Genomic DNA, 27,247 nt, shown 5'->3' on the forward strand with positions numbered 1-27,247 from the left:
GGTGGGGGAGAAGCAAACAACCATTCTTTCCCGTTTGATGGCAGGGAACACACATCTGTTGACTATTTCGTAAATCTGCCTAAAGATGTTCACTCAAACTGCTGAAGGCAGAATCTGATTACTTTCAAGGAATGAGCCAGGCTTTTTGCTCGCTCAAAAAAAAATCCTTGGAAAGAAGACGCAATGGAAATACCGTATTCGTAGCCTCAAAGACAGTAAAGAGGAAGAGAAATAGGAATGCTGAACCCTTCGGCTTGTCTTCATCCCTCAGCACTTCACGGCCAGTGCAAGCGCCCTGCTACAAATGCAGCTGCTCAGCAGGGCCGGCACCACCCGCAGCGCCCATAGCGCCTTGCTGGCCGCGCAGCGTTCGCTGTGGAAGCGGGGAGGCGGCCGGGCCGGGGGCTCTGAGGGCAGCGGGAGCACAGCCCGGGCTGGGTCGGAACGGGCCGGGGGCTCTGAGGGCAGCGGGAGCACAGCTCGGCCTGGGTCGGAACGGGCCGGGAGCTCTGAGGGCAGCGGGAGCACAGCTCGGCCTGGGTCGGAACGGGCCGGGAGCTCTGAGGGCAGCGGGAGCACAGCCCGGCCTGGGTCGGAACGGGCCGGGAGCTCTGAGGGCAGCAGGAGCACAGCCTGGGCTGGGTCGGAACGAGCCGGGGGCTCTGAGGGCAGCGGGAGCACAGCCCGGGCTGAGTCGGAACGGGCCGGGGGCTCTGAGGGCAGCGGGGGCACAGCCCGGGCTGGGCTCGGCCCTGCCCGCAGCCGGCCCTGCCCGCAGCCTGGCGGGGACACTCCGGGCCGAGGGGTTTCAGCCCCTGAAGGGAAGGGCTCTGTCCCCCCACCATGAGGGGCGGCCCTCACGCCGGGTCCCACTTCAGCCCCTCGCGCGCCCTCAAGGGCGATATTGGGGCCCCTCGGGTTAACACAGTGACACTGAGGGTTAAACGGGCTTTAGGAAATAAAATCTGTTGTCACAATAGGAAAAGCATGTAAACACTACAAAACTGACGAACAGCCCATTTTCCTCTGCTGAGGATTTTCCGGGACCCTTGTTTATGTTTGGATACTGAAGCTTTGCCTGTTTCACACACTGATGATGTTAACCCAAGGCAGACTCCTGTGGTGGCCATACCATTTCTGTTTTGATGGGCTGGGCAAAACACTGAGTCACAGATATGAATCACACAATTATTTCTAATAAAACTGACCTTGAACTTTACAAAGGAGGAGGACACAAAGAAAAAACTAATTTTGAGGGAACCAAAAGAAAAGTAGATGCTTCCAGTGAGCATCTGCATGGAGAATGTTCCTCTAAAGCAGCAGAGGTTAGCCATTCCAAGGAGACAGATCCTAAGACTATTATAATATTTAAATTAATGGGTCAAAGCTACAAGCACCAATACAGAAGAAAATTTCAAATACTGACACAATAAGGGGCAAGAAGTTAACCAGAATACATTCCTTTAAAGAATCACTTTAACATGAGAAACTTTTGTCCATCTGTAATTAGAGCCATGAAAAAGTCATCTAATCTGGGGTTTTTGTCTATTAAAAAAAAATCTGAACTTCTTCTAATGAGGATGTTGGGCTGCTTTCATGACACATCTATCAAACATTTATTTCAGTGTTCAGTGATGTCACAGCACCACCACAGATAAAATATTTCTCCGAGACATCAATTTCTTTTCACCACACTGCTCATTTTTGCTTTTAGCTTCTACACCACAGCTGTCTTGGCTTTAAAGCCAGAGCTACTCTGCTCCCCAGTGCTTCCTTCCACCATGCACTGCAAAGTCATCTCCCACAGTGAGAAAGTTAAAGGGTGTAAAACTCCTACAACACAGTCAAAGGGAAGTAGCAGTGGCAGCACCCTGCAAGGGAGCATTTTCTTCACATGGGAGGTGTATGATTTTGAGAAAAAAGTTACATGCACAGAAGTTTTAATTAAGAATTTTAATACAGAGCTTTTAGTTGGTTGAAGCCAACAAAAGAAGTAGTTTCTCTGCAAAGACAATCACAGTCCTGTATACACAAACCTATAACACCAGAAAAGAAGAAATTGTCCTTCTTTGTGTGTTAAAGGTCACAGTCATAGTTGGGCTAGAGGAGAAACAAAGAACAATTAACAGACAATGATTCAGGGTAAGAAAAAGGTAACTGGAGAAAAGCAGAAAGCAAGATGCTATACAGAAAAAGGCTGAGGAAATTCACATTCTACATTTGAAAACCTACAAATTTAGTACTAATGTAATTAATCTGAAGGGGGAGGAAAGAGGTAGCGTTTAAGGCAAACATAAAAACAATTTTCAAAGGGTTCTTCTAGACGCTGAAGGTGCCAAATAATAGCCTAACTAATCATGCTTTTATTCACACTAATAATTAATGCAAATGCCCAAATAATAAATGCTCCATTTTTAAAATTTTACTAAGTACCATAAGGTTTACTAAATATTTAGGCTCTACTTTGCCCCTTGCAAATCTACATCTTCTCTGCAAGGAGATCAAAGCCTTGAAAGCCATAGCAAGAAAAATGTCAAACTAAATATTTTGACTGCACCAAGTACTTTATGAGCTATGCCTCCTCCCCCGTGTCCCAGTTTGAGATTATGTCGCTTCTGTGCTACATTGAACTCAGTCCACGCTAATTTCAACTATAGGTACTTACTTCAAAGACTTCTTTTTCCTCTTCCTTTTCAGAACAATGGTGAAAGGAAATATCAGTTTAAAAAGAAAAATCTTTATGATGAAAGGCCTGTAAAGTTGGATGTGTAAATTAACACTAAATATACTTTTTATATTCAGAAAGACTTTGTGAAATATCAGATATTCCTTTATTACATTTTCCCCACACTGAAGGAATTATCAAAAATAGTTTTCATGCAACTGACCTGCAGCTACCTGAGAACTATAAACTCATCCTGCAGTGTAACCCATTCTTAACTCATATTTCACTGTTTAATTGAAAGAATTAAAAGATCTGATACTTCTAAAAGCACCTCCAGCTAAAAACATGGAAATATGTCCTGTGTCATATCAACTATTCTTATTAGAATCAAAGAATATAAAAATGAAAATATAAAACCATCTTAAATTTAAGTGCAAACCACCACTGCAATCCCACTTTAAAGAAAACATTTTTCAGGTTGGAAGGAGATGCTAGCTCAACCAGAACTTCACCAATAAATATGCAGAGTATGTGAATATACATTTATCTTCAATTGCAGCTAATACCTTATGCTGTCACATGAAGCTTTATATGTTCAGCATACTGTGCCCAACAATTACCTAATCGTTTTGTCATGTTTCATACAACTGCAGAAGCTGTGTAAATCTTTCCGTTTCAAGGAGGGAAAAGAAAGACTAGAAATATGAAGTAGCTAGGCAAGTGTCATTAAATATGTTTCCAAAGGGGAAAAAAAGAGTTGAGTTTTTTCACTCAGCAGAATCTAATTTTGTGTGCACATGTGAACTGAAGAGGGGTAGAAAGGGAAGCAAGGTATTGAGTGACTTTTCTATGGCTACTTTGCATCCTTAAACATGTTTATTACACAAAACATACACCACACTTGCTTTTACTTTTCAGGATTCAATATTCCATACTTACACTTTATGGCTGCTATGGTTCCTCCACCACATAGCTACTTGCCATATCCATAAATGTTTGACTCCTTTGGGCAGTCCTGTAAAACCAGTAAGGAATTCTTTTTTTAAACATTTTTTTTTAATGCAGCTGAACCTTTCATGAGTAGCTTTTCTAGTCCACCCTATAATGCAATGACATAAATGAGCATAGTAACAGTGGATTGACAAGCAGCTTGGAGGAAGTGAGAAGGAAAAAATATATATACAATATTTTACCAACTGCAGAGTAATAACAGTTTATCTCTTGGTATCCTCAGCCAGAAAATGCTGCTGGACTGTCATTACCCATCCTTATTATTGCTGACATTATTGTTCACATTACTAAATAACAACTTTATATTTATTATGCAGGCTACTAAGATGCCTATTGTAAGAAGCACAAATTGAAGTACCCAAGTTTATTTCCCAGGAAAACTAATTTTCCATCCATTCTCTTCAGTTTCAAACAATTTACTTGTAAATGCTGAGGACTAAATGAGTCTACATTTTATTTTTAACACTGACACACAGTATTTCCAGTAGGTAAGATCTTGGTATACTGTGATTATTGAGTGTTTCATTTCAGATGCCTGTGCTTCAGACATTTTTTCCATTTCCTTTATAAAGTAAGCAGTGTGATGGTATTTGATAAACAGTCACTGAAGTTGCTGCTTGAATTAAACCCAGCAAAATTAATTTAAAGGAAAATGCCATCAATCTTTTATGGTCTGGTTTTTGAGATGAGGAAACAATAGAAATAGGAAAAGGCTTTTCCAAACAATAGCTCATCTCTTTGAGAGATGCAAGACCACTCTTGCAAAAGGCAGGAACAGCATGGAGCAGACAGAGACCTTGTCCCATGCTCTTTCTATGCTGGCAGATAAAGCTGGACAGTTCTGTGTTAGAAAAATAATTAGAGAATCACCAGGAAGCAGCAGGGCAAGAGCATCCTTGTTTTTATTCCCACATAAATGCTCAATTTTAGAATTATCTTATGCAGCCACTAAAAAGAAGCAGCCAAAAGAATAGCAGAATAATTGCATATACTTTCTCCCTGTTTCTGCAAATGTTCTTCCACTTTGAAACTTAGAAAGCCTTTCAGATATTCAAATCCTCTCTGTATGTGTGGAAAATTTTGACACCACAAGCTGGGACAATCCAGGGGCAGAAGAGGCTCTTCTGTAATGGACTGTAGTGGACTGCCACTGCCCAATGGGTTTGGGAACATCATGACACAGTACTGGCAACTCAGACTGAAAGCAACACATCTCAAAGGTGTCAAAGGTGGCACGTTGAGAGCAGAAATGGCCATAGCCTGAGCTCCTGTTAAATGTAGCTGACTGTAGTTAATGCCATTATATTCCTCTTGGCAATAAAACTACTGAAGCTTAATCAGCATTGTTAGTTAACAAAATTCCAGAGATTTATCTGCTAAGACTACAAATATAATTCCATGGCTTTGGTTCTCATGAGCTAATTGTCAAACTGCCCTCAAACAGCAAAATTAGGATAAAACTACAGTCTTGTTTCCATTAAGCAACATTAAACACTCCTACTTCCTCCCCTTTTAGCAAAATGCCTCATGCTAATAGATCCCATTGCTGAAAACAAGGGCAGAGCAGCTGGCCAAAACAATAACTTGAGAAACATGCACCCTTCTCAGGGATCCCTTACACAGTCCTATACATAGCTCTGATCCCAGCCACCCACTCCAGTTTCTATAAATAAGAAAGGAGAATATGTCTATTAATTCTTTGCATAAAGCATACTTCATTCAATCAGTGTTTTTATCAGTGGACAATCCCATAAGTACAGAAATTTCAAAATTTCCACATGGCACAACTGTTTTACTTGCAAACTCTTTCTTACGCTAAGTACCAAATCCACTTTGCTCAGAATAGTTAAGACCTTGGGTCAAGGAGACAGTGGCATTAGCACTCAACAGAAAATGTGCTTCTCTACACTAAAATAGCCACTTAAGCAAGAATGTGGAAATGATTTATCTTGCAATGTTTGAAGTTGGATCTTCACCTCAGCTATGTCATGACTGCACAATCAGTCAGAGAAGACTGTTACACTTTCATACAAAGAAAAGGATATTCAACTCTTCACTATGAGTATCTAACAAGTAATATTACCTTTCAGAAAATAAGAAAAAGCATAAATATTAGCCACTGGAAGCATTCACATTTATAACATTGGACTCGGAGACCTTCAGTGTTCTAGTCCTCACATATAAATCTGCGTTTAGTAGTAGAAAAGTAATGCAATTTCACTGAAAGCTGTTTGTTTTAAATAAAGCTGTATTTGTGATCCTAAAGATTGCAGTGCTATATTAATGTAAGATGATAAAAAAATTCAAACCGAAAACTTCACTAAGCTTATTGATATAGTCTTGTAAACAAAATCTGATTTTGAGGTGAGAATACAGCAAGGTAGGTTCAGTTTGGGATGCTGTGATACTGTATATGCTGTACTTTAAGAGCTAAACAACCTACAGGCAATTTTCAAAGTAGAAAACTGCAGAAGGCTTTCCAGCTATGCACAGCAGTACCAATAATGCTCATGCATTCAACTAACAACTCCCAGCATCAGAGTCCACAGAACAACCAAGTGGTCTTCCAGACATATAAGTCCAACTAGATTATAAAATTATGCAGCTGTGAGATTGATTTCTTTCTAATCAATACATTTTTCAGAGATCCTATTACCTTCAGAGAGCCCCCTTCTTCAGAAATCAATTAAACTCTTAAGTAGTTGTCCCAACTATGGACACGAGTGCTTCTACTGGAATTCAGAAAGGTGCCAATTTGTGGAGAATCCAGCTCCATGATATATTTTGACTCTATAACTTTTACAAATGTATTGTCTAAATGAAACTCAATTATTGAAGAATTAGGAAGTTTCTGTTTTTCACACCTATAGATATTCTCTGAGCAAGAAGACCTGATTAATTCAAAGGAGCAATTGAGGAATTAGTGAATTTTAGCCAGAAGTCAGTTAATTTTTTCCTTCTCTTGACCTGTCAAAGCTGTGCATGTCCTGAGAAACAATGAAATTCAGATGGTCTTTGGTTGTCCAATAGATCAAGGTTTCAGTCATTAATCAGAAAAGCAGCAGCACAGTAATTAAGCCACCAGGATCCTCACCATATTCCAAACTGTACATGCAGAAGGCTGGGTACCATCATTCTCACTTGAATGGCACATTTCTGAGAACTCACAGCATTCTTTATTTGAATAGTATAAATATGGAAAGAGAGGTCTATACATTATAAATGAGGACAACACAGGATTTCTTCTTGTCAGAAGTGAAAAATCTGTGCATATATCAAGCAGCAATAATCAACTTTCAAAAGGTCAACTGCGAAATAAGCTCTCTGCCATTTCTTCCCTTTTAGATGAATTTACAAAGACACTGTGTAATCAGTTAGAAATAACAGATATTATAACTGAAATAATTCTTTCCTAGCATACTGTACACCATTTCATATGTTTATATCACTTACAGTGATGTCACATATAAATTAAATTATTCATGTTTATGTTTTGGAGGGAGTATCTCAACCCATAAATAGTGCTTTTAAAGTGAGTACAGCAGAGAAAGCACTAACAGCATGACACACAGGGAGATGAATGCACAGGCCAGAGGCAACGCTGTTCTGAAGGCACAGGAAAATGCCAGCAGACTTGACCTCCTGACCTGAAGTTCTAGATAGAGCACAACAAAAGAACAGGAACAATCACCAATTAAACTAATGGAGAAACATGTTGATGATCAATTTAAATCAAGTTTTTCACAGAAGACCACTAGCTAGCTCTGTCCGATTCAGTGCCCCCATGCACACCTGTGCAGGGGTATTTTTGTGAGCTGCAATGAATGAGATTAAATGTATTATCTACATGAAAAATAAGCTGCCCTTTTTTTGTTTTTTTTGCTGGAGAGAGCAAGCAGCCAAGGACTGCAGAAGGCAGGCTGGTTTCTTTCAGAATGTGCCACCTTGGAGCATTCAAAATGCAGCCCCAGAACACAAGACCACTGACTGTGCAAAAGCCTAAATCCCTCACACTGTTACTTCTTTCATCACAGAAAAGGTGAAACTAAAAATGCCATTTGCAACCAAGTTTACTTGCAATACTCTTACACTCTGCACTAGTCAACAAGACAGTGCTTATGACAGACTGGAAAGCGTATATTCCATTGTATATGATGCACTGCTTTAGCTTATGACAACCTTTTAAAATGAAACCGTAACATCTTTCCTGTGGTGTGTCTGCAATATGTGAAGGTGATTCCCATTTAGCTCAAAATAGACAACTCCTCAACTTAAGCCAAGTTAATTTGGTTCAACTCAAAATAACTGTGAAAGTTTTATTAAAATGCTTAAAAAAGTACATTTCAAGTGCAATTGATGTCTTCATCAATTCTTGCATCTTCTTTATCAGTGAGAAAAGACTGTACAAGCATTCAATTCATTATCTGGGCAGTTCCAATTACACTTCCCAAAATTATTGCTCAGTATTCCCTGAACGTTGAGAGTGGTTCATTTAAGCAACACTACCAATTTAACATGTAAACCAAAACTAATTTCTGGCTGCAGGTACTGCTGGAAGAAGAAGGTTCCTCTCCTAAATATCCTCCATAAAATTCCAATTATATTTTTAAAGGCTGGAATATTTAGTATTAATTTACACAGAGATATTCAAAACAGTAAAATGTTTACTATAATGAAATATACTTCTAAAATTCTTCACTGCAAATTTAAAAAAAAACTGGTTTGGAAGGGCAACAGAATAAGGAAGTCACATCCTTCTGGGACTTTCATATATGTAACTATACAACTTGTTTGTACTGCAGTTCATTCAATTAAAGAGCCTTCAAAAGGAGATGATGTCTGATGGATTATTGCATTACAACTGGATAATTTGCAGCACTAGCTTCTCTATAGGAATATGGAACCTGCAGCAACAGATAAACTACCTATTGTATCTGGTAATATTACTTGCCCAAGGCAATGTAATTCCTGATGCTTCAGTTGTGAAAAGTTCTGTCCATCTCCATTACCTTTAATGTTATTTCAACTGATCTACTCTAATTAACAGTGTATAGTTTTGCCTTCTAAAATGTTATCCCAAAACTTTCACAATCCTGTTGTCAAGCATCTGATTGCAAAGCTGATCACATTTTCATCAACCACATTAGGCACTGTCAGATGCTTTCTTGTGCACACATGTGCATGAAAATAAATATATACATTAGTTGTTCAGAAAGTCCTGCTCATTTCCAAGAAAAATGTTAATGGAAAATGCATTGTCTTAACTATCACCAAAAAAATAAAAAAGGGGGCAATCTCTGGTACTCCCAAAGATAACTGAGTTTCAATAGGAATGTATCCATTGTGTCACAGGTGCACACTACTGTGTATGGTCAAGAAAATCTACCTAAATTTATCCACATGATATAAATTTCTGAAAAACTGTAGTTGGTCCTATTATTCCAGTGGGCTTGGATATGTGCCTCCTGCCCTGCCAAGAGGGGTAAAACCAAACTCTTCATGTAAAGGCCAGTTACAACAGTTCTGTATCCCAACAGCAGCAAGACATCCACATGGCAAGTAAATATCAATCCTCTGCATCTCATGCAAAGAAATAAAATCTATGCAGAGACAAAGGGAAATAATACATAGAAACATGGAATCTGGAACAGGAGGGAAGAACAGAACATGTGGCAGGATGCAGGAACTGATCAGGAAAGGAATGCAGGAGCAGAAATAACAAGATTAGGACTGAAGGAGGGTACACATGGGATAATGGAAATAGCAAAGCAGGAGCTAAGAGAGAGGCAGAGACTTGCAGAACAGGGAGGTCTGAATGAGACAGCTGGTATTTGCTTACTGGGTTAAGTGCATAAAGAGAAGCAGGACTGGAACAAGGTAGAAGGAACAAGGGACAAGGCCAAGATAACAAGAGTCCATCCTCTTGAGTTGCTGCTTCCTAGCCCACTCAAAAGAGCAACATCATCAAGTACACCATTACTGAGGTATCTGCATCTGCCATGAAAACAACTCCAAAGGTGTGTTCTCCCCGGTCCTGTTCCATGGAGGGTGAAACCAGCTACTGTCATCAGTCACTCTCTAGCTCAAATGTCAATGGTCCTTCTCATCCAAGGGCTTCAGACCCACTTACTGAAGTCCACATTGGGGTATTCTGGCTGTTTTCTCAGATTGCTATCTTAAAAAAGCCAAATCAAACCAAAACCAAAAAAAGGAAAACTACATACAGAAAAACTGTAGAAGAATATCAAGATTACTTAAAGCCATAAATCTGTCCTCAGGCTAGTTGTTTAATATTTTCTGAAAATCCCCCTAAGTTCAGTAATTACAGACTGACATACATGAATAAAGGGCTGCCTTCCCACATTATTAGAACAAGAAGTTTCATAAAAATCAATAATCACAGTGTTCAGCAATAATATGGCTTTGCATGTCAAAAAGGATAATATCCTCTACCACTTTAGACAAACACTCTTCCAGTACCTACCCTTTAAAAAATATAACATCTTTCTATTGCAACATGTCAGAGAAACAGGGATTTTCACAGAAATTTTTACTGCATTTGCATTATGAATATTTGACAAATACATACCAGTATACACAGAGTATGCACAGAGGGGTTTAAAAGCATGACAACATGTATCTGTAAGCATAAACCAACAAAGACTTACCATTTATAGAAGCCAGAAAAGTTGAAGTTGGAAATACTGAGTTAGTCCAAACAACACCCTCTGATAAAACCCAAGGTCTGTGATGAAATCAAGTCTAACAAACAAAAGAAGTGTAGAGCAGAGAAAAGAAAGGCCTGTTGCAAGTATGTCAGAAAAATGCTGACATCTCTTAAAAGCCATTACTTAAAACTAGATCTACAACAGACGTGTGAAAATTATGAAACTTCTCATTATAACTGACTGCTGTCACCACATGGAAGCTCAGGATTGACTGCAGCACCATTCAGCATTGCTGCCCTGATGCTGAGGAACAGCCAGACCGGACCCACCAAGGACGACCCAAATTACATTGCCATAATATCCAGCTTTGATTAAGCTTTGAAAGACATCTGGAATACAAAACTTACATTCCTGCTGTCATCCCTTCACTGTATACATTTTAATCCCTATCCTTTTTAATCATTTTTTGCTTTCTGTTTAAAAAAAAAAAAATCTGCCTCACCCTGTCAAGACAGTCTTTTGCAACAACTGAGCCCATGACCAGAACAACAGCTGACAGCAATGCCTGAAAGAGCCTAATGCTGTTAGGACTTATCAACAGACTGATAAGATAATGCTCTGTGCCGGCCTTTCTCCAGAAGAAAGATTTCAAGTCAAAAGTCTGAACCAAAACCAGAAGCTGCATTCTCCTTGCTTTGCTCTGCATGAGGTCTGAGCAAGAGCAGCTTCAAGTCAGGCCATTTCAGCTAACTTTGGGGAGAAGAGGGAAAAACCATTTACCATTTCCCAAATCAGGTAAATTAGTGTCAGTTAGATGTTTCCTTTTTGTAACCTTCAACAATTAACAAGAAATGAAAGGAGGAAAGTTAGTAAAACAAAGTAACAAATAAAAAATATTACATATTGTATATTTTATATTTTGTATTGTATTTAATAGAAACAGCAAACATTTCATTTCACAACGCCTTCACCATCTTTTCTTCCTAATCTTTTAAAAAAAGTCTAAGGAAGGTGATAGAAAAGGCCTGCAAGTTAAGGCAGACTCAAGTGTCCAAGCTAGACATCAGAAACATTGAACTACTTACCAGGAGTCCCAGCAACATTCTGAATTCCTCAGCCCATTTGTTCCATCAAACAATGCACTTTCAGACACACCACTGGACTGCTTCCTAGAGACACTCAGTGTCCCTTCAGCATGGAACCTGTCATTGCTGTTTGGCACAGACCACCAATCAGAGAGAATCACGGAATTATTGATGTTGGGAAGGACCTCTTGAGTTCATTTTACCCAAATCCCCTGCTCAAGCCAGGTCAGGTAGAGCAGTCTGTCCTGAATCATGTGCAGTTGAGCTTCAAATATCTCCACAGGCAGACCTTCCATGACTTTTCTGGCAACTTACTTCTCTATTTGACAACCCTCCCAGTAATTTTCTTGTGGAATTTCATGTGTTTTAATTTGTGCCCATTACCTCTTGTCCTGCCAGGGGGTAGTACTGCAAAGAGTCTGGCTCCCTCATCTTCATTCTTTCTCCTTAGGTATTCGTAGGCATTGATGAGATCCTGCTGAGCCTGGTGTTCTCCAGACTGAACACTCAGCTCTCTCGGCCCCTCCTACTATCAAAGAGAATCCAGGTGCTTATTCATCCCTGTGGCACTGCTGGACTCCACAAGGGCTTACTGCTGTTCTGGAATCAAATTGGTCATATTCCAGGTTATTAAGTAAGCTTTATGAGTAAGTCTTCTCATTTATAGAAAACAACAAGTTAAATATTTCTAGCCAATTATTAACATACTGTCCCACATACCTTTTTATTTTCATCTATTGAAGTCATTTCTCACTGTCCACTAGATCCATTTATAGGGTATCAGTGTATTGTTTTCCTGAAATAGGTTTTAAAAACTTCTAATATCGTATGTTAACTGCTGTTTCACTCTTTCAGTTTACACAGCTCTGATATAACATGTGCATATTCTAAACTTTTATTTTCTTTCTTTTTTTCCTTTTGATGAAGCATATTCTCAGAGAGGGACATTCTCAATAAAAATACCTGTTCCAGGTACTCACCCAGGCTGTGGCCTTATGGGAATATCATTCATCATCATTGAGTAAACAAGCTTCTCTTCAAAAAAAACATGTAGTTTTAGTCCTTGACTAAAAATAAAAAAAATCATTATCTGATCATAGAGAACCGGTCCTGTAGATGACTTCTTACAACAGGAACAAATCTCCATTCGTTACCTTGACTGCACAGGTTAAGAGTTTGCTCTGCTACACAGGCCTCTCCTCTACAAGAGGCAGCACAATTCAGATCAACATTGCTGAAGCCTTGAGAAAGTCCTAAAGCAGCAGATAGTGGCATTATTTAAGAATGACAGATGATTCTCTATGGTTAAAGAAAATTGCTGAGCACTGCAATTCACAAGCCTCTGCTGAAGTTGGATGGAGCAACAGCATCTCCCCAAAGGAAACAGACACTTTTATGTGCTTCACTTTCTTACATGGGCCACCAAGAAATTCAGGCCTTGCTAGATTCCAACACAGTGCATTGCAAGCCTGCACTGTGCTGCAAAAGTGAGTGTAAAATGAATGACTGAAAAGTGAATGTAAAATGAAGGAAGATTTGTGATTATTCTAGATACAAAACTGTAAGTAGGTACAAATAATAATGCCTTGCTGCTGTGTATCCAAAATCAAAACAGGCTGTTAGAAAGTACCTTAAGAAATGGGAAGGCCCTTTACCAGTCATATGGGCAGTCAAGTAGACTTTCCTTCCTTTCCCAACTCCTTCCCACAAATTGTTCCAGCAGCAGTGTCTATATTGAGAAAGAAGTCAGTGTTATTCCTAGATTTTGCAAACTGACAAGTTACAACACATTTTCTAGTCTTTTGATTTTGTTCACTGATGGGAGAAGGGGGATCCTCTGTTTTATTTGTGTCCTTTCTGGCGGAGAAATAATAAAAAAAAGAACAGCTCTGAGAAGCTTGTGTCAGCTTCATTGTCAAGACAAAGGTCACTGCATTCCTATTCACCATGACCTACAACTGTACCCATTTAAAGACTTCATTATGCTATATTAGAGGGACCTCTTTCTCAGAGATTTTAATTTAGCTTCATTGTGAGAAGAACAAAACATGTAAGCATCAGAATATGGTGTTAAAAATGTAAAAACTAATGATTTCAGCAGTCTTACTCCCTTTCCATCTTACACTCTTAAGATAACATGTTAAGTATGATATCTACAACCACATAAAATATGAAAATACTTTAACTCTAAAATGTCTCTCAACTCCAAACTAAATAATAAAATTTAGTATCTCTGCACAAAAATTGCCATCTCTGCAAAAATCCAAGTTCCAAGAACACAAGAAGAGTCATCAGTTTAACTCCCATGTCCCCAGACTAATATTAAACGACTGGAAAGAAGTTTTAATTAAGAATTATCGTGAAGTAAATTTCTAAATCACCTACGTATTTCGTACAGACTTAACTCTACACTAAGATTACCAAGTGTAAATGTTTAGTTATAAGCTTGATGGACCAAATGCATGAACACGATACAATATGAGCTACCTCTCACAGATTTCTTAAGCTAAACAGGTTAAATAGTTTAAGTGTCACATCTCCATTGGCCACTGCTGAATAACACCTGGGGCTATTCAGCCCTCTGGCCAAACCTGAGCTAGCAGACTTTTGGCTCAGATCTCTGCATTTCAGTTTCCCAGAGTGAATCAGTGCTTGGAAACACTTCCCAAACCCCTCAGTGCTCTAAGAAGCTGCGCTGTCCCTCCCCTTCCCAGCCCCTGGCCTGAGCCCAGCTGCACAAGGCAGGGCAGGCCACGTCCTCTCTGCCAGGACCCTGGGAGTGCCTTCTGCCCCTGGAGAGAGCGCGGGGCCAGGAGCTGCCACAAGCAAATGTGTTACCACCATCCTGACCGAATTCCAAGCAGAGAGCTAACACAACATCAATGCCCTCTGCAGCTGAAGAAGCTAGTCCTTATTAGCCTCATTTTCCAGGATTACCAAGCAGCTTCCAAGAGAATGTATTTTTCATTCTAGAGATCATTTTCTTTAAGAGGTAAGATGATCCATTGACATATTTTACCCACTAGAATTTAAAGCACCTCAGCAAATCATGCAAGATGTTTTATTACACATCTATATATTTCCTCATTACTGGAAAGCAAATTAAAGTGATTCTAAACCTTGTCACTCATCGAATTGCACATGGATTTCTTTGCAAATTCTATCTACACAGGTCTCAGCCCAATCTTATTCCCACTCATCTCAGAACATAATACCATCTGGAAACACATTCCTTCCTGTGAGGTATTGTTCCCCCCTTCAGAAAAAAAAACACATTCAGAATCTTTGAGCAGCCTGATCCATCCTCAATATAATTTCTGGCCATATGCCAGCACCCACACATCATATCCCAGTCAAGCCTCCAACCTATCCAGTGGGAACACAGTACATGCACAGAGAGAACTACACACCGTAAGGAGAAATCTGGGATGAAAATCAACCAGCCTTTTGACTTTCAAGATAAAAGTCAAAATGAAATCTTTTGCCAACAGCACAAAGTAAAGGATCCTTCTGAACCAGACACAGGAATATTCTGAAGGGTAATAACCTTAGTTTTAGATGAAGCAGGTTTTAGCATCAAAGGTGGCACATGAGCTACTACAGAATATCTGTATGATGCAGATATCTGCTTGTTGCAGATCCTGTATAACGACCACTACACGCCTCATTAGCTCACAGAATGTTTTGCTAACTGTAGCACTAAATAAGAGACTATTTAAGATACATTTCAGGTAAGACAGAGTGTATTAAAATAATTTAAAAATATATTCTTAAATCAGTTCTTAATTCTTTCTTCATTTTAATCTGGCTACACAATATTTTAGCAAATTTCAGGCCAGGACAGCTTTCTAGTGTGGCAGCATCCCATTACTAAGGAGAACCTTGGGTTTCAGATTACCAGATCCATTATCCAATTAATAAAATCAAAATATTGAAAAGGATCAATATGAAAATAAAGCAGTACATTATATACAAAAATTTACGTTACTGTAAAGATTATGAAGCATTATAAGTTTAAAAATGCCAGAACCAAATCTTCTGTTGATTTCTCAATTCACCCCATCTTGAATGTACAACAGACTGATGACATGATGACTGAGAATGTCTTCCAAGCAACACTGCCTTGCTGTTTGCATCCACATTGAGCAGGATGACACTCAGAGCATGAAGCAGGACTCTGCAAGAAATGTGTTTCAAACAACACAGATTAAAAGTTTACGAGAGTTATTCATTTGCTAAGCAGGGTATACATCCCGTGTTCCAAATGATGTGCACAACAGTAAACCATATTTTCCTAGGTGTTTGTACAAACAAAAAAATTGCACAAAAATCATCTGAGAACATTAAAAGTGAACACTGCAGTTTATATAAGCAGCAAGATTCCAGTCTGACAATAAACAATACATTAGAAAAAAGATTGCCACATGGGCTAACACACCAAATTATTGAAACAGCCTGATGCATTGTCCTGGAGGGATCACCTTTGGAGATACAGCTACCAAACTTTCACATTTCTGAACGTAAAAGCATTTTTCAGAAACTTATCAGGTTTCACAAGCAGTGATTCAACAAGGGACATACATCAACACAGTCTAAAGTCCTAGCTGGGGGAGGATGATACTGATTTGGTTTTGAAGAAGCATGGGATGAAAACACTACTGGAACAAGAAAGTTTTCTTCCTTAATCTAATTTTAGGAAATACATGGGCAATTTTTGCAGAAGCTTCCCAGAGAAAGATAGTGCACAGAGCATGAGACAGACTGGAAAATTACAGCTCAAATGTTTAAAGCTGGTAGTCAGCAGGGGCTGTAAACAGAATCTTTGATTTTAAAGTGACCCGATTCCTTCAACCACTAGAGCACCGAGCTGGTAACTTACACATTCTCACATGTATCTTCCTGGGTGTTACAAACATTCCCACAGCCACAACAGCAGCCTCACATGAACAAGACTGATTTCTAGCTGGTGGGAAAAAGAGCCAGCAGAAGCATCATTCAGACAAATACAATGTTATCAAGCATATAATGCTGGGGGTGAGGGGAAGACCAAACAATTGAAACAACAAAAAACACTAATAGAATACACTGAATTATTCCAGTGGCTTCTCAAGGTCTCCATGAGGCATCAAGCTGCTTTTCTTCATCCAGTAGTCCATAAGCCTGAAATTGCATACCCTTCACATCATTCTGTTTTCACTTCTTTTATTCTTCTGCTTTCATTTCAGTTTCTTACTCTAGTACTTCTCCCACAAGCTTGTATACATTTGAAGTAATTCAGGAACTACAAAAAATTTTAGTTAGCTCTTCTAGATCATATGCAGGCAGGTCAGACATGCACTTTCAGTGGCTTGGGACAAGAGGCACAATCACAGCACAAGGTATCATAGTGCACTAGGTTCCAAGGCAATAATGCTGTGTGAACTACCCTAAGAGGAAGCGTAACAGTTTATGCAGCATTTTATATCATTACATCTATGAATTCTTTACAGTCCTGTAATTGGTAGGCAGCAGGTTATCATTCCCCTCCCATAACTCCTTTAAAAACAACAAACTAAAGCTTGACATAAAGTGGAAAAGAATTCAAGAGCCATTTTGCTTTCCCTTTTCCTTTTTTCACCCACACATCCCTAAATAAAGTTCACATGGGTTAACTGCTACTATGCAGTTTTCAAATATGTACCAGGTAAAGCCACAGCCTGATTTCCATGCAATTTTAACATACCCCTACTTTCATTACAGTAAAATTTGAACTCCATATTAAAGTAGAAAAATGTTTTGGTCTGCTCTATTTAGAAACATATTTGAAGGACTAAGCTTTGCAAAGAGCTTATAAAATCCCACTACATTTTCCCATCATACTTTTAAATGATTCCTAGCAACATTCTGAATATCAGACATTGAGCATATTCCATATTTACTTTTTGTAAGGCTTTTGTGCTTGTTTTTCAACATGCCAAGGACTTTTCTCACCCATGTCACTGCCTTGATTCAAATACACACGCAAAGTTGAAGAAAAATACAAGCTAAGTAAATCCACAACCTACCTTCAGATTACCTAAAATGCTTTTCAAGTATTTTGCTAAGTAGTACTTTCACACAACTTTCATTATAATGCAGGAATTAACAGAAGGGTGACAGGGAAATTACAACCAAGTAATACCCCCAAAAAGCAGATACAGAATTTTCTACAATCTTTACCTTGAATTAAGTTAATGTATAGTATAGTCTGAACTTCCAGTAATTACGAAAAGTCTTTGCAGTTAACAAAATGCAATTTAGATATCTTTAACTAAAATCAAAGATTTGAAAAGATGAGGCTGTATAAACATTAAACTTCAGGAAATTTGTTAAGTTTTGCTAAGCTAAAGGTATGAATTAAACCCCTGGTGTCTAAAATAGCACATTTTGATTATTTGACTCAAAAGGAAACTGAAGAAAACAAACTGAAAACCTTCCAGTAAATTCCTTCTCAAAATTTATCTCCTAATATTTCCTTACTAAGTCCTCAAAAGCATGATTGGATAATAGAAGTGATGCCTTTATGATTTTGTGAATAATGGGTTTTATTAAGTTAAAGCAAACAGCCAGAACAATACATATGCAACTTCTACTACACACAATATAAAGAATGTAAATTATAACCTCTGTAAAACAAAAGAAAAGGTACTAAAAAAGCCAACACAGTGGTTACGGACTATTCCATCCCTGCTAACAGGCTGGGTTCTGTGTTTAGAGAACTGTTGTTGTTCGATTATTTAAACTGAAATAGCATGAAATACAGATTCAAGTATAAATAAAAAGTTAATGGAGTTACACAGATTCTATGAGAAAAAACTCTAGGTTAGTGAGGGGGGGAAAAAGTTTACTAGCAAAAGAGATCACGAATGGGCTCAGGTTTCTATTCATAGTGGTGAGGGACAACAGGAGAAATTACCCAGGATTTTTGTAACAATTCCTTTAATAATACACCACTTTCATAACAGAAGTGTTTTACACTTGCACAATGTTAATAACTTTATTATACATGGAAGCCTGTAATAGGCTGATTACACAATAAGACTGCAAACAACCACTGGTACCTTCCTGATAACAGAAAAGTACATAAGACTGAAACATCACCAAGAGTACATAAAAAACCATCATCATAAACATCACCAAAAATTACATTAAAAAACTAATCAAAAAATTCATTTGCAAAAAGTGGTTTAGAGCAGTGCCACTGCGTTTCAGCAGCTTTGAATGGCCACCAGTATTTCTAGCAGGTTTCCATGGCTCCACAGGCATTAATCAGGATTCACATATAATAAATAATGTACCACAAAATATACATAAAGTAAGGCAATAATTCCAAAGAAAAGTTCTGTTGATATTAACAAGCCACTCAAGTTCTACTCTTGTAGTTGATGCCATCACCAGAATCCTTTAATGGAATTGCAGCCTTAGGCCCTAAAAGCCTGCCGTGATGAACTGCTGCAAGCCCCCCTCTCCGTAAAGAGCTCCAGTGACACCACCGGGACACTGCTGGGCACAGGGGTCTGTGGTAGCTGATCCTGATGCAGGATAGGGGCCTCACTATGTACAATTGGGAGTAGATTATTTCTTATGGTACATGGAAACCTCGGCATCGTTCTAAAACAGGTGGGTGTTCATTGTTCGTCACCTGATGTCACAGGACATCAGAAAGCACATCGTAAGATATGCACTTTCTGGAATGTAAATCTTTTTAAATGCTAGCTATTAGTTTGGGATGAGAGAGAGTAGGGGAAAAAGGGAAAAAAAAGGGGGATGGGGAAAGGGAGGTTGGTGGGGGGGCAGGTAGACAACCAATATCAAGTCCAGAGGAACCAGGAACACAATAAAATAGAGGGAACCCTTCACACTAAAAGAATGTGAAAAGGGGAAGAGCAGGAGATGGACTTTTTTGAACCGTGTGTAACAAATAACGTATCCCAAAACCCTATCTGGATTAGGACTGTAGTTTCAAGTTGGGGTTCTAATGACATGAACCAGCTGCACACATTTTGCTCTCAGGGTTTGTGTCAACAGAATCTCTTTACGGAATTACAGTCTTACACAGAAGTTCTGGGGACGTTACTGTGCAGATTAAAGCTACCGTGCTGGGCTCATCGTGCAGACCCAAGAATATTTGCTCCACCTGCCTGGAATGAGCGTCACCTGGAAGAACAGGAGTACTTTAAAAACAACAAGATTTAGGTAGCAAAATTCTTTCAGATCAGCTGACGTAAGAGACAGCAATTTGAAATGTCAAAGATCCCTTCCTCAAAAAGCTGAGATATATTTGTCATCATCTGTAAATTGGAAGTTCCAATACACTTGCGGTGCATAGAATTCCCATGCTTCATTACACTTTCCTGAGAGTAAAGCAATTAGAATAAACTTTAGTCCTAGGAACAAAGTTAATTTTTTGCATTTTAAAATTTGGGCTATTCCCTGACAATCTACATAATGTAAATTTGATTGCTAAACATTGTCACTTGAACAAAAACGCTATTTTAAAACTATTGATTTTTGATTAAAAACCATAATAAACAGAGCTAAAAAAATCACACTAACAAAATAAACTAAATATGAAAAGTTGCATTGAAAGGGCATGTTACATTATTCTTAAAAGGACCGTGTAGAAACATTCCAATGGCAGTGTTGTCAAAGTAAAACAAATTACATTAAGAAGACCCCACAGCCTGGTCACAGTCAGGACCTTACCTGTAACTCTGGCTGGTTGGGGTTTTTACTCGTGTACTACATGGCTCACTTACATCAGACATCATATTTGTATACCCTGAGAAATCTGACACTGAAGTCCTTACTCTATGGTCCACTTCTCCATTAGAGTTAGTGATAAAAGTCATTGGCACCCTGCTGCCCGACTTGAACTGAGAACCAAACGCTTGTGCAAAGTTCTCGATCTGGTAGGTTGCTCTAGGCTCTATGTCCTTCTGAGGATCTATCTGGCTGGTTAACTCCTGAGACGGGATCTGAAAGCTTGTTGAGGATTCTAAGTTTTTCTGTTCCTTCTGGCCAGTCAGTTTCTGAGATGTTGACTGGTAGTTTGATGAAGTCTCTAAGTTTTTCTGCGGATCGATGAGATCATCCAGCTCTTGAGAAGGAGTCAACTGTTGATGCGAAGCCTCCAAAGCAGACAAGTAAAAGCCTGGCTGAGAGCCAAGCAACATCCCAAATGGAGGTTTTGGCAACGCAGTTGGCAATACTGAGGTAACGGATTGGCTGAAGCCACACTCAAGGGGAGATGTAGTGTATATCTGTTTGTCTGGAAACAGAGTGTGGTTATGGAGAGTTGAAGACAAGCTAACAAACTGGAAACTGGGTCCAAAAGCAAAACCAGTGCTGTTGGTTGTTCTTTCAAAGGCTTGTTGGAGGTATTTTGAGTATTCTTGCAACATGCTTGCCTTATCGTTTGAAACTGTTTGAGAGTTAGGGCTCAAGTTTTCTTCCTGAACCATGTCTGAATGTTCTCCTGAGGTGTGCAAGTCCACACGCTGTTCAGTTATACTGAAAGGATCTTCTTTCTGGCCTTCTGATTTGTGAGAGTACTGGTCCAAAAGGCTCTGTAAGACTTCATCAGGAATACCAGACTTGTCGTGGCAAGACTTTATTTCATTATTTAAAGATGCTGAATCAATAAGAGATAAAGGAGCTTCGTTATCCATAACGCTAACACCTGGAGACTGGATGACGGACTGCTGGGAAGTCATGTGTCCGACATTAAGTGAAAAGGCACTGTTACTGCTTGCAGTTTGTAAGTATCTTCTTTTCTTTGAAAACTGCATGGCATCATCATAATTGCTACTTATCTGACCCGGTTTACCACCTGTACTTTGGAGAAGGCCAATAGATTCTACACCGGTATTGGCTACTAGGCCTAGAGAGCCACTCTGTTTCCCAGACAGTGGTTTTTGCCCCAAAATATCTGGCAGTGGTGATACAAAATTAAGGTAATTTTTGTCTCCTTGTTTTCTGCTCGCTTTTTTCAACACCAATTTTGGCACCTTTTTCTGAAGTTCTTCTACGCCTGTGCCAACTAGACCACCACTGGAAGACACAATTGGAATATCAACTGCATAACTTGGCATGGCCACATTACTTGTAACTTGAGATTCAGCGATTTTGCTGCTACACTTGCTTCCTTTGTTTTCAGTGGATGTATTTTTTGTTTTACTTTTTCTCCTTGAGGAACTTGTATTTCCCTGAGACAATGCAGCCAAGCTACCCATGCTATTCGATGATCCGGGCTCCATTCCGGCCCCTGCTTTACCTATGGCTTCACCACATGTTCTTCTGTGCTTTAACAGTCTATCAGTCCTTGAAAAATACTGCTGACAAGTGTCACATTTGTATGGCTTTTCTCCACTATGCGTCCTCTTGTGTCTTTCCATGTGGTACTTCTGGATGAACTTCATACTACACTGGTCACACCCAAAAGGCTTCTCCCTACTGTGGATCTTCTCGTGTCTCTGCAGCAAGTACTTCTGGATGAAGCCCATGCTGCACTGGCTGCACTGGAAAGGCCTCTCCCCGGTGTGGATGAGCACGTGCCTGCGCAAGTGATAGGAGCTCCTGAAGGCAGCACTGCAGTGTTCGCAGACGTGAGGTTTCTGGCTGGGGGACGCGACGGCACCTTCCCCATCTCCCACCAGGGGGGGTTTGGATGAAGCGCTCGGCTTCCGCTTGGCTTTGATTCCCTGAGTTTCTGGCTTTGGCCTCTTTGCCTTCTTGACCTGGGCGTCGTGCTTTGGCTCACCCGCGCTCCCTGGAGCGCCCTCGCCTCTACCGGTCAGCAGCAGGTCTCGGTGGGGATGCTGGTGCAGGTGGTGAAGAAGGCTGAGGTCCTGGATCACGCTCTGGCCGGTTCCTTCGCCGCTGCCCAGGCCGGGGGGTCTCTCCTCGGCCGCTCCCCCGAAAAGCCCCCCGTAGTGGTGATGGTGCTGCGACTGCTGCTCCTCCTCCTGCTCGCTGGGCTTCTCTTGCTTGATGCTCACCAGGGACTGCAGGAAGCCCCAGGGGCTCCTCTGCGAGGAGGGCGCGGAGGGGAAAGCCCCCGCCGGCTCCTTCTTGAAAGTCACGTCCTGCGGGGGCGGAGGCGCCGGGGGCTCGCCCGCCGCCGTGGAGGAAGCGGCGGCGGCGGCGGCCGGAGGTAACACGCACTGCGGGGGGTGCTGGGCCGCCGCGGGGGGCGCGGCCGCCCGGGCGAAGCTGGTGACCGGGGGCAGGCGGTGGTTGAACATCACCATGCCGGGGGGGAACGTCGGCTCCATGGCCGCCGCCCTCTTGCCGCCGCCGAGGAAGCCGCTGCCGAGTTTCATCCCCCGGGAAGGCGGGCCGGAGAGGAGGCGCGGCCCAGAGGGGCTGCGGGACCCGCCGCCCGCCCGCCCGCCAGCCGGCCGGACCGCGCCGGCTCAGCGGGCGGCTCCCTCGGCGGCCCGGCAGCCGCCGCCCGGGCGCATCGCCGCCTCCCGCCCCGCGCCCGCGGCGGCCCCGGCCCGGCTGCACTTACGGCTCCCGCCGCCGCCGCCAGTTACAAATATCGCCGCGTCCGCTCCACAATGGAATTAGCAGCGCCCGCCCCGCCGCACATGCGCGCCGCGCGGCACGCTGGGAGCCTCGGCCGCACGGGCCGCGGGCGCGCAGGCGCGGCGCGGGGGGCGCGGGATGGGCGCTGCCCAGAGCGGGGCCGGGCCGGGCCGGGCGGCACCGCCGGGACGCGCTCCGGGAGCCGCGGGATCCCTGCGGGCAGAACCGGGCGCGGCCTCCGCCCCCGGCGCGGCCCGGATAACGGGACCGGGCAGCGCCGCTCGCCCGCGGCGGGACGGGAGCAGAGCGCAGGTGCTGCCCCGCAACGCGCGGCAGGGCCGGTCCCGGGCCGTGCCAAGCCCCAAACGCGGGCAGCGGCTGCGGCTCTCGGGACGCGGGTGGAGAAGCGGCAGATGCAGAAAGGCTAAAATTGAGATTTTTAACAAAGCCTGGAGGGTGTTGCTGTTTGATCCCAAACCAGTGCCATGAGACGCACGTAACGCCAGGGAGATAGCGAAGCCGCCCCGCTCCCTGAACCACTGCGGTGTTCTGGTGGGATGCGTCCATCGGGCACTTTGGACTCACGCTGCTCCCACGCTCCCTGCCATGCACACGCTGCGGAGCGGGGCTGCCGTGCCAGCCTCTCACAGCTGCCGCCTGGGAGCGCGGAGTGCAGCCTGGCCCCGGCGGGCTGGGACACACCGGCAGCTCAGCTCCCCGGGCCACGGCCGGCATTCTTTGGCGCCCTGGCACAGCAAAACCCGTTCTAATGGTGCTCGTTGCTTGAGCTGCATGTACGGGAATAATTAATCCTTACACTAGAAATGAGATAAAATTGTTATTTTGAAATAGTAACTTAGCTCGGTTAATAAGGAGACCTTTTCCACTTTTTTTCTAATAGTCCATGCCCTCCTTGGAGGACAATAAAACATAAATAGAATTCTGCTTAATTTCTGAGTGCTTACTTCAAAAGCATTTTGTATTTCTGTAAAGTTTTAAAATGCAAGCATCAGAGGGGTACCTTAGCTTAAAAACTTGGAATTAAACATATTAATGCTAATTTTCATTATTGATGTAATGGAAGTAACAGAGCAAGGTGGATAGATTCCTTAAAATTTTTAGGCTTTATCTGTCAAAGTTATTTTCCTTTATGAGAGATGAGCCTATAATATAATATAGCAAGTACTAAATAACCCTATAATAGCAAGTACTTTTCATAACCCTGACTGGTACAAAGGCTTGGGTCAGATCTTAAAATTTTAAACATATCTGATTGATGCAAAAAAGTAGAATTTTATGCCATTTCTGTACTTCAAAATTTTGTTAAGTAAAACTAGCTCCTTTTATAATTTAAATATATATATATATAAATATAGCATGTAAACTAACAGTTAATTTCAAAATGTACATTTGATTACAACACTTTAGGACTGTCAGGTTTAGCTAAGTGTTAAAAGACAGACCAGGAATTCAAAAAACTTAAAGCAGCAGTAAAATATTAGTCAATGCCTATGAGAAATGAGTCTGTCCCTTTATTCAGGGTGTCTGTGTTTAATGGTAAGCTGGGATGCATATAAGCCAGTCCAAGCATGAAGGGCAGTAGGACACTCGTATGGAAAGCCAACTTTGTCCCTCAGTTATCAAGATAAGAAACCTGTCATTTCTCTCATTCACTCTGTCAGCCTTGAGATACTCCAAGCAGACTTACCTCTGTGTTGTACACCCCATATATCAGGAAGATGAAGAGACCCTGTAAAATAAAATGGAGGGAAAAAGCTGTTAACTCTAATCATTTCAGCAGTAGAAATACCTGAAATAAACTTTCCTGGGAACAGACAAAAGAAGACACACTTCATCAAGGTCAATTTATTTTTCTATTTTTCAACATTATAAGCTGTACCTTGAGCATTTATTTGATAACATGGGGGTGCATCAACTATATTGTGATATTCAACTGTTTGAAAATGAAAAACTTAGCACCAAAAGATCCATAACATTATTTAGAAAATTTAATTTTATATTTGAATGGTCTTTCGACCAACAAATTTATTTCAGAAAGGGAAAACAGGAAGATGCTAAGGCAAACTGAGGAGTGAACAATCTCTACTTCTGATACTACTTTTCGTAAAACTGAAAGTAAGAAAACATATGCTACCAAGTTCTACACTAAAAATATACTCCCACATATGTATTGACAAATGCATACACTTAATTATTTTAGAAACTTAAATAGGAGGAAAATAAGAAATGTACAAGGACAGAAAAAAAAATAACCCAAGCAGATAACATACATGAATCACCAAAGTTGTTTTAAGGGTTTGCTTCACACTGGCCTCTTATTAGACTAAACAAGCTAAAACCAAACAAAATACTTCAATGAGTTTTCCTGAACATACTCACCTTATTGAAGGGTGTGTGTCCAGGATCTGAGTTAATAGTGCAGCTTGGTACTGATTCTTGCAATCTGCAGGTAGAATCCTGAAAAACATACTCAAATTACTGTGAAGAATAGAATACCAAATGGAAAGAAATGCAAAACATAGATAGTTTGCTATAAAAATTCTTCTGTAACTGAGATTTACTGTGGGTTTATAACCTATTTTTAAACTTATTTGTAAAATTACCCTACCTTGTTATATTAGTACTTAAAATTGGGAACTTGAATTTGTCAGGGAAAAAAATCTTGATTTTCAAACCAAAAATATTTCCTGGTAAGAAACTGCATTTGAATAGCAAACAAATTGCAACTTTTTAATCCAACATGCAATTTACTTGAAGACTTTTGGATTAATTCTGGATTTGCTCATCAGCAAAATCACTATCTTACTAAGCTGGGAGGAGTAAGAGGTACCATTCATATGTAATAATTCCATGGATTACCCAATGCCAGCATAAAACCCTTGGGAGAGAGAACTTCTGCTTAATTTCTTTTGTTTAGTTTTTCAAAGAAGCTAAAATCCAACACTTCCTTTCAGTTATTTTTCAGGTTACATCAATGAACTCAACAATAAGTAAGAATAGATTCAAAAAGAGCCAGCTGTGGGTTTGAGCGTGCTTTCCTACAATATATATCATAATTATATCATGATACTTGTTTACAAACAGAACTGCCACAATCCTGAAGCTTGGCAACTCACATAAGTGACTTACTCCCAGGCAAACTGTTTGTGGAATAAAATCCCAGTTATCTCTCTAAATATAGGGTTAGTGGGCCATTCTGAGTCTCCCAACACAGAATCATCTGAAATCTACATTAAAAAAGGAGGGGGTACAAAGTCTATGCCATTATTTCCTCCAACTTTCATTTCAGGTTCCCAGAATTTTAGGGATTTCCATCCCAGGCAAGAGGCTGCTATGGGTAGCTGTCATAGAGAGGGAGGCAACAAATAATCAGCTGTTAAGATGAAATAAAAAAGGGGAAAAAAAATTTCTCAGGCTGATCCCAAGAAGAGAGTAAAGCCACATGCTGCTTGTTATTCAGGTACTTTCATGAGTTAAAATTCTTGCCAAAATTCAGTTCCAAACAATACTGGTTAATCTGATATAAAGAGTAAAAAACAGTTTAAGAACATAGATTCTAGACTTTCAAGACTAGAATGCTCTTTTTAACCTAGGTATGCAAAAATAATGTGATAATTGCCTCTGAGTCTCTTCTGAAATCTGTGAATCTCATATCATCCCAGAAAAACAAAGTAGTTAACTACTTGAGTTTGGATATTCACTAATCTTACAGAAAACTTGAAACAAATCATTAAAGATTCCAGAGCTTAAATTGGCATGCCAAGTTTTTGCTTTTCTTCAGCTTGATAACAGCTCCTTTGAATATTTAACTGTTAGAAATATGAAATGCTGTGGACTTTCTTATCTTAATTCTTGTAGACTTCTGGGAGCTTTTTGTCTTGCTTTATGTCGGAGTGGGGGTGTCCTCCAACGTCAAATTATTCTAATAGAATCAGCCCAACAAGGATTTTACTTATTGCCTGCAATGGGTTATGAGATCTTGGCACTCACAGCTGGTAATGAGGGGTCATTTTCCACACAATGCTGTCATCAGCAATTACCTGTACAGGATAGTGTGTGGTCCATCTGTGGTGAAAATAAAGAGGTGCAGAGCCTCAGGTGGTTTGAAATGTTAATAATGTGGTCTTACATAATTGATAGTTCGGTTTCTTTAGCTCATTAGTTGCAAAAAGAGCTTCTCTGTTTTTTCAGTGAGCCCTGGTGTCAGCAGCAGTGTGGTTCTGTGAGCAGCTGCCTCAGTTGCTCAG

The 27,247-nt window shown here is 40.8% G+C and overlaps 1 protein-coding gene across 1 annotated transcript; it reads right to left on the bottom strand.

Annotated features, from left to right (window-relative positions):
* Positions 1–17,974: 17,974 nt before the first annotated feature.
* ZNF281 (zinc finger protein 281) lies at positions 17,975–23,043 on the bottom strand. Its single transcript, XM_054638399.2, has one exon. The coding sequence runs from the start codon at positions 22,769–22,771 to the stop codon at positions 20,150–20,152; it is 2,622 nt and encodes an 873-aa protein (XP_054494374.1). The 5' UTR covers positions 22,772–23,043; the 3' UTR covers positions 17,975–20,149.
* Between the last annotated feature and the right edge of the window lie 4,204 nt (positions 23,044–27,247).

This window comes from Agelaius phoeniceus, chromosome 8 (assembly GCF_051311805.1).
Source record: "Agelaius phoeniceus isolate bAgePho1 chromosome 8, bAgePho1.hap1, whole genome shotgun sequence".
Lineage (NCBI taxonomy): Eukaryota > Metazoa > Chordata > Aves > Passeriformes > Icteridae > Agelaius > Agelaius phoeniceus.